At 40.8% G+C, this 12,549-nt stretch overlaps 1 protein-coding gene across 3 annotated transcripts in view; it reads right to left on the bottom strand.

The window, feature by feature from the left end:
• Positions 1-6,165: 6,165 nt before the first annotated feature.
• DMXL1 (Dmx like 1) overlaps positions 6,166-12,549 on the bottom strand; it is a 209,517-nt gene continuing 203,133 nt past the window's right edge. For all 3 annotated transcript variants that reach the window (XM_060235556.1, XM_060235559.1, XM_060235558.1), the window contains 3 exons: positions 10,393-10,445; positions 7,885-8,102; positions 6,166-7,789 (listed from right to left, as the gene is read on the bottom strand). In XM_060235556.1, coding sequence (XP_060091539.1) covers positions 7,565-7,789; positions 7,885-8,102; positions 10,393-10,445 — 496 coding nt within the window. In that variant the 3' untranslated portion in view covers positions 6,166-7,564. The remainder of the gene's footprint in view (positions 7,790-7,884; positions 8,103-10,392; positions 10,446-12,549) is intronic.

Raw genomic sequence — 12,549 nt, forward strand, 5'->3', positions numbered from 1 at the left:
TGGGGAATCAAACCCGGTTCTCCCAGATAAGAGTCCACACACTTAACCACTACACCAAACTGGCTCTCCAGTTTGAGGCCTCCCGAACCAGAGACATTTCATCTCCTGTCAGCTTTCCCCCAAGATTTAGTTTAAAAACTGCTCTGCCACCTTTTTGATTTTAAGCGCCAGCAGCCTGGTTCCATCTGGGGACAAGTGGAAACCGTCTCTTTTGTACAGCTCCCGCTTGTTCCAGAAAGCATCCCAGTGCCTAACAAACTTAAACCCTTCCTCCTTACACCATTGTCTCATCCACACATTGAGACTTCTAATTTGTGCCTGTCTCTCCAGCCCTGCACGTGGAGAAGGCTACCTTGGAGGTCCTGGTCTTAAGTCTCCTGCCTAGCTGCCTAAATTTTTCCTCCAGGACCTCATGACTGTATTTGCCCACATCATTGGTGCCAACATGCACCACGACCACTGGCTCCTCCCCAGCACTGTCTATCAGCCTATCTACTACACGTGTAATGTCTGCTACCTTCGCACCAGGCAGGCAAGTCACCATATGGTCAGTACGCGGTTTTGCCACCCAGCTGTCTACTTGCTAAGGATCGAATTACCAACTACCAAGACACCCTCCTCTCCCCCTGCCCAGGGATGGTTCCTTGGCGTGAAAAGATTCCCGCTCACCAACTGAAGAAGAGGTCCCTTCTTAGGGCGCATTCCCCTTATCATCAGCACGGTGCCCTGTTCCCTCTCGACCCTCATGATCCCTGGCAGCAATGGGGCTGCCATGTTTGGAGCGGGGCTCATCTAATACGTCCCAAAGATTCTTTCTCGAGTGCCTGACTGTCTCTGCTTCTCCAGGTCAGTCACCTCGGCCTCAAGGGTACGAACTCGTTCCCTGAGGACCAGGAGCTGCTTGCATCGAGAACACACCCAAGACTACTGTCCTGTGTGCAGATAGTCATACATGTGACACTCAGTGCAAAACACTGGAAAGCCCCCACCCCCCTGCTGGCATTCTACCTTCATGATAGCTTTTTAAAAAAATATACAGTCCCCTTTAAATCCTGTTTGTTTATGTGGCTCCCCTTCTGGAGGGTCAAGTTACCTTATTGGGAGCACTAGGAAATTAGGGATCTGGGTTCCTAGTCCTTACACAGTCCCCAGGCTAAGAGCCACAGGCCAAGAGCCCTTTAGCTCTCTGGCAAGGCTCAGCTTAATAATGCAAAGAGGGCGGAGAACACAGCCACTCCTAATCCATCAGCAACAATCACCTTCACCTTCAGCCCACTCAAACCAAATAGACAGCAGTTCCCCAGCAACCAGAAACTCAGAATTTTCAGCAGTCACACAAACTCAGAAATTCTCAGCAACTTCCCCAGCTTATATCACTTATTCTCTGCTCTCTCTCAGAGCTTCTCTGCTCTCTCTCAGAACTCTCTGAAATGCTGCCAAATGGCCATCTGGTCTCTGTTTAAAAACCTCGAGAGCCCACCACCTGGCAAAGAAGCCTGTTCCACTGAGGAACCACTCTGTCAGGAAGTTCTTCCTAATGTTTAGCCAAATTTCTTTGATTTAATTTTAATCTGTGGGTTCTCATCTGACCTTCTGAGGAACAGAAAACAACTCCAGCTATATCTTTGACACCAAGTACTTTAAGAACATCCAATGTTCCCTCTAAGCTGTTAGCGTGAGCTAGCTCACACATTTTTGTCTTAGCTCAGGAAAATGACCCCAGAGCACACTAATTTATGTTGTAGCTCACAACTTTAAGCTAACGAAGTAGAATTTTTGCTCACAAAACTGCAGCTTAGAGGGAACATTGATCATATCACCTCTCAGTTCTCTCCAGGCTAAGCATACTGAACTCCTTCAACCTTTCCTCACAGAACGGTCTCCAGACCCCTCACCATCTTTGTTGCCATACTCTGGACACATTGCAGCTTGTCTATATCCTTCTTAAATTGTGGTATCCAAAACTGAACACAATACTCTAGGGGAGGTCTAACCAGAGTACAGCAATACCATCACTTTGTGAAACCTGGACACTATATTTCTGCAGATACAGCCCAAAATTGCATTTGCCTTTTTAGCCACCGTATCACACTGCTGATTCATCTTCAGTGTATGGTCTACTAAAACTCCTAGATCCTTTTTGCACATACTACTACCAAGACAAGTCTCCACAACATATAACGATGCATTTGATTTTTTTCCTACCTAAATGCAGAATTTTACATTTATCCCTGTTAAAATCCATCTTATTTGTTTGCTTTAGCTCAGTTTTCCAGCCCATCAAGATCATCCTGTATCCTGACTTTGTCTTCTACCATTTTAGCTACCACTCCCAATTTAGTATCATCTGCAAATGTAATGAGCATTCTCTCTAATCCTTCATCTAAATAATTTATAAAGATGTTGAACAAAACAGGCCCAGGACAGATCCTTGAGGCACTTCACAAGCCACTCCTCTCCAAGAGGATGAGGAACTATTCACAAGCATTCTTCAGGTGCAACCTGTCAACCAGTTACAGATCCACCTAACAGTAACAAGATCCAATCCATATTTTACCAACTTGTCAACAAGAATAGTATGCGGAACCTTATCAAAGGTCTTATGAAATCAACACAAACTATGTCTGCAGCAAGGTAATAACTTTCTAAAAAAAAAAAAAATCAGATTACATGACTTTTCTTGAGAAACCCAATAGATATACAATACAAAAATGGAGTGACGGTATACAAATCATACAATACAGCAAAACCCAACACTAGGCTCTTTTAAGAAATGAATAATTCACGTAGTCCTTGAATTCTGCCCACTCAGTCCCAGACGGAGACCCTGGGTTCTTTATTACTCCATTTCAATATTATTTCTTCAGTTGTACAAGCTTCAATCAATTACATTGGACTTGTTGCAATCTTATTCAGTAAACATTTATTTAAGTCTATGTTTCCAATTTCTTTATATAATTTATGTACAAATTATTCTGTATATGGATTCAAGTCTCATGTATCATCAAGAGCATCCAATGTAATTGATGATACATGAGGCCTGAACCCATATACAGAATAATTTGTACATAAACTATATACAGAAATTGGAAACAAAGAAATCATATGTTGACTGAATAAGATTGCAACGTGTCCAATGTAATTGACTGAAGCTTGTTCCACTGAAGAAATAATATTGAAATGGAGTAATAAAGAACCCAGGGTCTCCGTCTGGGACTGAGCGGGCAGAACTCAAAGACTACGTGAATTATTCATTTCTTAAAGCAGCCTAGTGTAGGGTTTTACTATATTATATCTTAGTGATCACAGCCATCCTCTGCTTTATTGTGTTGGAAATATGTATGTTTTGTATGTCCTTTGCAATGTTATAAAGTTCCAGTCATTATAGGGGTAACACTGTGCCTGATTCCCTATTGTCTGCATGACCTAGGAAGAAGATATTGACTGCTGTCAATCAAGATCTAGAAGCAGGAAAACCTGTTTTGTTTGGTCAGCTAGTAAGGTGACTTCCTTTGTTCAGGCACAGAGGTCAAGAAGGAGGAGGAAGTGGTCTTCCATTAAGTACATGATCTTCTAGTCTAAGCATGTAGTTCTATAGTGTTCGTTGTTTTATCTCCCTTTCCCTGTAGAAATAAATACGTTTTTGCTTTTTTATATTAAATGCCTCTCAATGATTATTTGATCCAGTGATCCATCGCACTGTTTGAGATAAAGAAATAGAATTTCAAACAGAAATCCCTAACAGATTGTTTCGCCAAGACTACAAAATTATTATTTGTTTAGAAGCATTAAACATTAAAACATCTGTGTATCTCAAATATGAAGTATCATAAATGCTGAAATGCCTCTACCCACATCTCTCTTGAATTTAAGATGAAGCTGAATGTTTATATAATCAGTGACTTTAAAGGAATAAAATGGTTACAGCACCAACATTTGCAATCTTACAGCAGAATGTGGAAAATGAATGTATGAACAGCATAAAAAGTTGTGTGGACATTTTTCTGCAACCTTAGCAGACCATAATTGCTAACAAGTTTGCATTAGCTCTACAATAGGGACTTGCAACACTTAAACAACTGTCTGTTGGTATAACAAGTTTCAGAGACAGATTACAAAACTCAGGCCCACCAGGCACATGATAGAGCTGCAATTGTAAGCCCAAAGCCCCCTCCTCCATCTTTAATGGACTGCGTTCACTCTGGCCTTGGTGCCACTCCCTGGACTTTTAGTTATGTACCTTACACTCGCACATATCGAGCTACATTGGACTATTAACCTACTTGAGTCCAATCCAGTACATGAGTACCAGTCCAATATGAACATTTCACTCTGTGTATGTGGCCAAGCAGCAAAACACTCCAGCCAAGGGAAGCTTCCTGCGTGTTCCTGCCATTGCTGTGACTGTGCCTCTCCCTGCATAGAAGGTTTCCAGATCAGGCTTCCCCAAGAAGCTAAACAATTCTAGAGAACCACAGAAGAAAGCTATCACAAACGCACCCCAAAAAAACCTGTGGAACGATAATGAACAACTATTTCAAAACCAAAATTCAAATCAATCGCACTATTTATAAATCTAAGTATTCAAACATTTTATATAACAAACTGCCAAGATAAATAATCATATAAAGGTTCAAAGTTCTCAGTAAGAAAGATTCAAAGTTCTCAGTAAGCGTGTCAATTTCCAACTTCCAACACTTTAAAGACTATTCACCCACTCCCGCAGGGAAATTAAAGTGCAAGTGCTTTTCTCCATGCTGAGTGCTGTACATAGTGATCCGGTGTGAACTGATGTGTGGGGAATGCCTCCACGAAGAAGGTGTAATCAGAAACAGTATATGCTAGCATTGCTGTAGAGGCTGCTGTTATACACACTGCTGAAGAATTCATTTCTCCGAGACTATGAAGCTTTCAAATATGCTACTTGGAAATTATAAAGATATCTAATGGAGATTTGAAGATACTACAGACATGGGATGATTTGGAGCACTTGCACTTTAATTTGAGAAGATCACTGGACAGAAAGAAGCCTAAGAGAAAGATTGTCACTGAGGGCATAATCCTGTCATGCAGACCAGCCCCATTGTGTTAGCTATGGTGTTACAGTAGATTACAATGTGGCTCTAAACTGACCAATCCTTTCCTTTGTTTAAGGTTGTTTACATTAGGTAAACTCATCGTGACTCACTAATCTTGTCAACCCTCTGGGTGCCTCCCCCCTTTCCGCCCCTTTTTGTGACATCAGGAGTCACATGTACTGCTGTCATGCAGTGTCACAGGTCATCTGACCTACATGTCACAGACCACGTGACATCATCACCTGAGGGCACAAACTTGGCTATATCAAGGCCAATCCATGGCTATTCAGGTGTGCCTCAGTCAGTATTTCTACCCTGCTGTTTGAGTCACCCCCATAAACCTGATCAGTTGTGGGTTCATTATCACATGCTACGCTGGTCGTTACTTGTCCCCCAACTCCCATATTGTCATCGCTTTTGGGAGTGTTTTCTTCTGAAGACTTTGAGAGGTAAAGTATCACCCTGTCTATGTTTTACCCTTATGTAACCCCTATATCAATTTCACCTCTATTTTTCTTAGGAACTGTATGACTGCTGTATGAATTGTCTACCCTGTTTGAGTGAATGATTTCTTAATAAAAATAACTTTTAGTTTACCAAAATGTTCTCTATTATTTAAAGGGAAATTCTTGGGAGACCACCTCCTGTATACAAAGGTTTTTACCCAACTTTAGTTGGTCATCTTTGCCCACCAGACCAATTCCCCAAACCTCTTTTGAGGGCAATTTTGCTAACAAATGAACACAATAAGACTATTATCAGAATCACCCATGTGATTATCAGAATTACCTGAAGCACTATATTTCAAAACTCAGAATCTTGATAACAGGTAATGCATAGGAAAAGTAATAAAGATTAATTGCATAAAAAGCATTGCCAGTTCTGTGAGATGCTTCAGTGTTCTTGTTCTCTAACAATACTAGCATGTTATTGGGGGAGGGGGGAATTAAAATAACGTTAAATATGTAAATACATCTGTTCACCCAATGCTCCATAGAAATGAGCTAAAAGTAGATTTTAAATGATATAAAATTTACAAAATGTATAATTAAACCTTTAAAATTAATGTTCTGAGAATACTACAAAGTTCATTATTCAGGCCCTTCCATTTTATTTACACCATCCATTCCCAAACAAATTAACTTTACATGAAATAATCTTCCTTTTTTCATAAAATATTTTACCAAAAAGTTTATCATTTGCATTTGAGTAAACAGTCTCTTGTCTGGTTTATACATTTTCAGGCTTTTTGCACTTCTAAAGTAAAAGTGTAACTAAAAACAGTTACATCAACTGATTTTCGCACATAGAAAATGCTAAAGGCCTTGTGCATTTGTATATTTTTGTCAAAACAGGTAATGTATACAATTATACAATTTTACATTTTGGCAAAAAAGAAACATCAAAATCTTTACCTCAATATACCTTTGATTTTTTTTTTCATTTATAAATCTATAATATATGCAACACACTACAATAATAGACATTTTCTTTTGCATTCTTTTAAAATTTGTTTGCTTCAGAAAGATAATTTCAAAGCTAAATACTATGTGCTGGGGAAAAAAATCAGCATCTTTGGGCCCAATGAATACAAATTCATTGGTAAGAGTAAATAACATTATTTATCTACTTCCTGTAATTTTACTTACAGTTCAAACACAACTTTACAAAAGAAAGATCTGGTATCCTATGCAAAACAATGATAATTCTTCCTGTTAACACTAAAGTTGTGTGTATGAAAATTTTAATATCATCCTTATACAGTTTTATGAGGGAAATATTCACACAATATTTGCATATTTTGAAAATGGGCTCAGATATATATATATATATATATATATATATATATATATATATATATATATATATATATATATATATATATATATCTTGGTTTAAGGGTAGCAGCCATCTTTTCAGGTCTCAGTTCTGTAGACAGAATTCAAACTGTAAGAATGATAAATTACGATTCCCATAAATTAGGTGGTGATGGTGTCTCAACTGGAAGAATGCCTTACAAAATGCCTCCACCAGCAACTCTCATTATAGCATAGGAATCTTCTTCAGAGGCAAGAGTTTGTTTTATATGAAGGCAAGTAATATTCACAGCCAACTTGAAGCAGGAATTTGGCAATGTTCTATTTATCCGACTAAGAGATGATATCATAAGGCTTCCATGCGGTTTACAGAAACGTAAATTAAAAGAACATGGTCACCTTCCTACACAGGATGAGGCAGTATCACAAATTAAGAATGAAGAACACTTTAGCAACATACACATTATAAATATAAGATTCTTTAGGCAAAATACTAGAAGGAACTTGTTAACCTTTAAGGCATCAGTGCATCAAGGACTAAAAAGCTCCAAGAAATAAATATAAACAGTGGGAACTGTCACTCTGGTGGTAGTTGTATAATTATCATACTTTACATTTGTCAACTGCTTGCAAAATATTTTCCAGGGAAAACAGAGAGATAATACCACATTAGAGCATGAGTTTTACATCATTTTTCAACACTTCACTGAATGAGCTAAAACGATCAGGTAAGATTCTCATCTTTACTGTCCCATCAGCTCCACATGAGAATATGTGATTTGCCGGTCCTGTCTCAATCTGCATGACACCTGTCCCAAGATTTCTGAAAATAGACTGTCGAGAATGTTCGTTGATAAAAGTATGAAGAAGACTGAAGTTAGACAGACTCCATACCTTTAAAAGAAGGGAAATGTTTTATTTGTAAGACTTTTCTTTTCACAAAGTCATTATTGTTTGTCGATTAGACAACTAGCTAAGTGAAACATTACCTTTATATTCCCTTCAGCAGATCCTGTGACAAAATAGTCTTCTGTTGGATCCACAGAAATTGCTTTAACTGGAGAATCATGACTCTGAAAAAGCTGTCGTTGTTGCTTTTGACGAAGATCAATTATACAGGTATAGCCTCTTCTGCCCCCCGATATTAAAAGCTGATGTTTGGGGGCATATGCTAAGACAGTTGCTCCAGTATCGTGACAAGTAAATGCTGAAATTCAAGAAGCAGAGAACCTGTGAAGTCTTGTGGACAGATGAGTTTTAGTTCCCTCCCCCACCAGCCACTGCATCTCCTCCTTTTGCCTTACCTTTCTTTCTCTGCTCTGGCTGTACTTCTGCCCTCTAGCCTTTCTTTTCTTCTCCCATCATCCACACACCTGAACTTTCTTCTCCCCTGTTCTGACCCCACTTTTCTTCTTCATCCCCCTTCTTGTCATGACATCTGAGTTAGCAAATCAGCCCCCAGACTACATCACCGAGCCTTCCTGCATCAATTAAAATCTTCTTTGGAATTTACTGCATCGTCTTTTCAAAGGATAAGGTGAAAGTCTGACTACTCAAGAGTTTTTGAGAGGGACTAATACATATTTCCAAAGATCTTCAGTAAGGTGGGGAGGGAGGCTCCTCAATCTTACTTGGGGCTGACTAGCAACCCAAAATGGCTGTTAAGAAATTTTGAGATTTCCTAGTGAACTAACTGCAATTTGAGTTGGGAGAGACACTGCCTTTCATAATAATAAGGCCTCTAGCATCACATTGAGTGCTCTAGTCTATGGGATTGCTCAAAAGCTAAGGGGCCCACTCCCAAGCACTTTGTGAACCAACATTCACCCCGTGTTTGGTAAAAGGCCCCTCAGCAAATTCTATAAAACACAGTAGCCAAATCATGAGGCCTCAGTGATGTTGTACTAGGTTGCCTATCAACCTCAACATGTCAGCTGATATCATGATATTCAGGTTTTTTTTAAATTTGTGATATCCGGGGCTTTTTTTGTAGCAGGAACTTCTTTGCATATTAGGCCACACACCCCTGATGTCCAAGAGCTTACAGTAGGCCCTGTAAGCTCTTGGAGGATTGACTACATCAGGGGTATGTGGCCTAATATGCAAACGAGTTCCTATTACAAAAAAAGCCCTGGTGATATCTTTGCTTTTGCAGACACTGCTTCTCCATTTTTTTAAGATGGGCTCTCTCCAGATTTGCAGAAACATCTCTCCTAATCCTGGGTGGCTCCCATTGTACAGAACATTTGATATGCACAGAGAGTCATCCATGGGAATTAGATATTACAAGTTGGGATTACCAGCAAGGATTTGTAGAGGGACATTTCTTTTCCCCTTCCCCCATTTTTTCTTTCCCTGCTTCCTTCCCCCTGGCAACTTCTACCTGTAAAAACTACAGTTGAGTTGCACAGTTCTGGCTGCTGGGCCACACACAGTTGGGCCCAAATGTGTGTTTGGGAACCTGCAAAGACTTGTAGGAGCCTGTATCCCCTCCACACATTATTTTCTTGTTTCTTCTCCTGGCAGCCCCTATATCCTCACCTTTCCCTCCTCCTTTCTTTCCTACCCACCCACTAACCCAGGGATGTCAAACATGCAATCTGGGGGCCAAATCAGGCTCTCGGAGGGTTCCTATCAGGCCCCCAAACAACTGGCTGTCATCTGCTTCCTTCTCTCTCTCTCTTGCTTCCTTCTGCATAACAGCTTGCTTTTCCAAACTTGCAAAGACTCTATTCTCTCCACTGGCTGAGGCTCCTCCCTTGGGGAGGAAGAGGGGAGGGAGAGCTTGATTTGCCAGGTCCTCTGAATTGCACAGCAGAGCTACTGAGCCAAGCCTCTCTTCCTTCTATTGGCTGAGGCTCCTCCTGCTCCTGGTCCCCTGGGGAAGGAAGGAAAGAGCCAGAGCATCCTTTGCCCAGTTCCCGGGATCCCATGGGAGAGATACAAAACACTTTAAGACCAACGAGTGCTAATGTTTAATTTTAACTTAAAAAAAAAATTTAATTGTATGTGTTTCTTATAAAGTTTATATCTCTGCTATCTAATCTTAAATACACACACGGCCTGGCCCAACAAGGCTTCATTTATGTCAGAACTGGCCCTCGTAACAAATGAGTTTGACACCCCCGCACTAACCTATCCACCTGTTATCTGCCCCATATCTTCAGCAACATTTATTATTTATTTCATCTGTATTCCACCTTCCTTCACAATGGAGAATTCTCCTTACATCAGGCTACCTGCTAATTTCAGCACAACTGTCCCCATCTTATGGGCAATTATATCGACTGCATATAAAACAGATAGTAGTAACTTAGCAGTCTGTTAGGACAACCACCCCCCCCAACAAAAAAGAAAAAAAAGAGAAGCAAGATCTTTGTTTCCCACAAAGTTAATGAATAAGCAACCCCCTGGGTACTATAATCACAATGTTTTAAGTTTTTAAACATTTAAAAATTTTATCCATATAAACACTACCTTATAACATTTAAACTTACCATGTACTAAGCTATTAGAAGGTGCAACCAAAGTATCCCACAGACAAATATTTCTAGAAAGATAAAAATAATTAGGGAAGTTATTTCTAAAATAAGAAATAATCACTATAACTAGCTTTAAATAATTTCATACAGCCTTTGGGATAATTTAACGTATACTTAAGAATAATTAAAATGAAATAATTGAGAATAAGTACTCCTCCCCAATTAACTATATTTCCACATTTCAATAATTATAAGCAGTTGACAGCAAGAGTTACTCCAAATCTGGCTATTTAAATAGGTTAATCTAGCTCAGGGGACTAGTTAATTCAGAATGGTTACAATGAACCTCATGTCTGATGAAGAGAACTCTGACTCAATATCCTGAAAATCTTGTTGGTCTCCAAGTTGCAACTGGATTTGAATCTAACTGTTGTACTGCAGACCAACACATCCACCCTCTGAAACGAATGAACCTCAACTATTTGTGATGTTGACAAACATTATTTTTGAACATGAGACTTCCTCAACAGGATCTAATGCTGAGAGCCACATGGTGTAGTAGTTAAGAGCAGCAGACTCTAATCTGGAGAATTAGGTTTGATTTCCCCACTCCTCAATATAAAGCCTGCTGGGTAGCTTTGGGCCAGTCACAGTTCTCTCAGAACTCTCTCAGCCCCACCTACTTCACAAGGTTCCTGTTTAATTTTTTTTATTTATATCCCACCCTATCCCACAAGCATGTTCAGGGTGGCTCACAACAACAATTTCAATACATAGTACAGATTAAAAACGTACAATATAAAACAGATAATATAAAATTGAAGGCAATACAATATCTCAAACACAGCAGCTAAACCATACAATAGCGAATAGGCTGGTGACTATCAAACAACTCAATCACCATGAAGGTGAAATAGTGGAGAACCAATCTAAGGGACGCCATCTGGGTCAATTAAAAGTCTGGTGGAAAAGCTCCATCTTGCAGGCCCTGCGAAACCTTGATAGGTCCCCGCAGGGCCCAGATCTCTAGCGGGAGTTCATTCCACCAGGTAGGGGCCCAGACCGAAAAGGTCCTGGCTTTTGTTGAGGCCAGTCAGGTGTCCTTAGGACCAGAGATCACAAGAAGATGTTGTGCAGCAGACCTCAAGGCCTGGGGAGGCTCATATGGGAATAGGTGGTTCTGAAGATATGCTGGGCCCTGGCCATAAAGGGCCTTAAAGGTAAGGACCGACCTCTTTAAGTGGATCCGGTACTCAAGAGGTAGCCAGTGGAGTTTGCACAGCACTGGGTGCATCTGTACTTGCACAGGCCTCGATGTCAACAACCATGCTGCTGCGTTCTGCACTCACTGGAGTTTCCTGAGTGTCAAGGGTAGCCCCATGTAGAGAGAGTTACAATAGTCTAAGCTGGAAGTGACCACTGCATGAATCAGTGGCCAGTTCGTGGGTGGCAAGGTAGGGGACCAACTGCTGGACTTGCCTCAGATGAAAAAAGGTGGCTTTTGCAGTGGCAGCAACCTGGGCCTCCACAGATAAAGAGGCATCCAGGAGTACCCCCAAGCTCTTCACCTCTGTCGACAGCACCAGTTGGGTACTGTTGAAGGATGGGAGCCTGATCTCACTCCCCCACCACCTAGGCACAGGACTTCTGTCTTTGATGGATTCAGTTTCAGCTGGCTCTGATGCAACAAGCCAGCCATGGCCTGCAATGCCTCACCCAGTCAGAGCCCAGGTGGCCATCCATAAGCAGATAGAGCTGAGTGTCATCAGCATATTGGTGACAACCCAACCCATACCTTTGGACCATCTGGGCAAGGGGGTGCATACAGATGTTGAATAGCGTCGGTGAAAGGATTGCCCCGAGGCACTTCACATTCCAGTGGATGCCACTGGGACAGTTCCTTCCTGAGAAACACCCTCTGTCCCCGACCATGGAGTAGGAGGTCAGCCACTGCAAGACTAATCCCTGGATCCCCATGTCGGCTGTTGTTGGGACAGCCTCTTCAGAGAACAAGTGTGAAACTTTATTATATTCCCTTTCCTAGATAGTGGAAACTATTGCCACTACATATTTGAACAGCTTATCCTTCAAGTGCCAAATGTACAGGCCAGAGGCCTTCATCTCTACAGGTTTCCTAATGTGGTTTGCAATATGCTTTTAACTCTATGCATT

This window comes from Heteronotia binoei, chromosome 4 (genome assembly GCF_032191835.1).
Source record: "Heteronotia binoei isolate CCM8104 ecotype False Entrance Well chromosome 4, APGP_CSIRO_Hbin_v1, whole genome shotgun sequence".
Classification (NCBI taxonomy): Eukaryota; Metazoa; Chordata; class Lepidosauria; order Squamata; family Gekkonidae; genus Heteronotia; species Heteronotia binoei.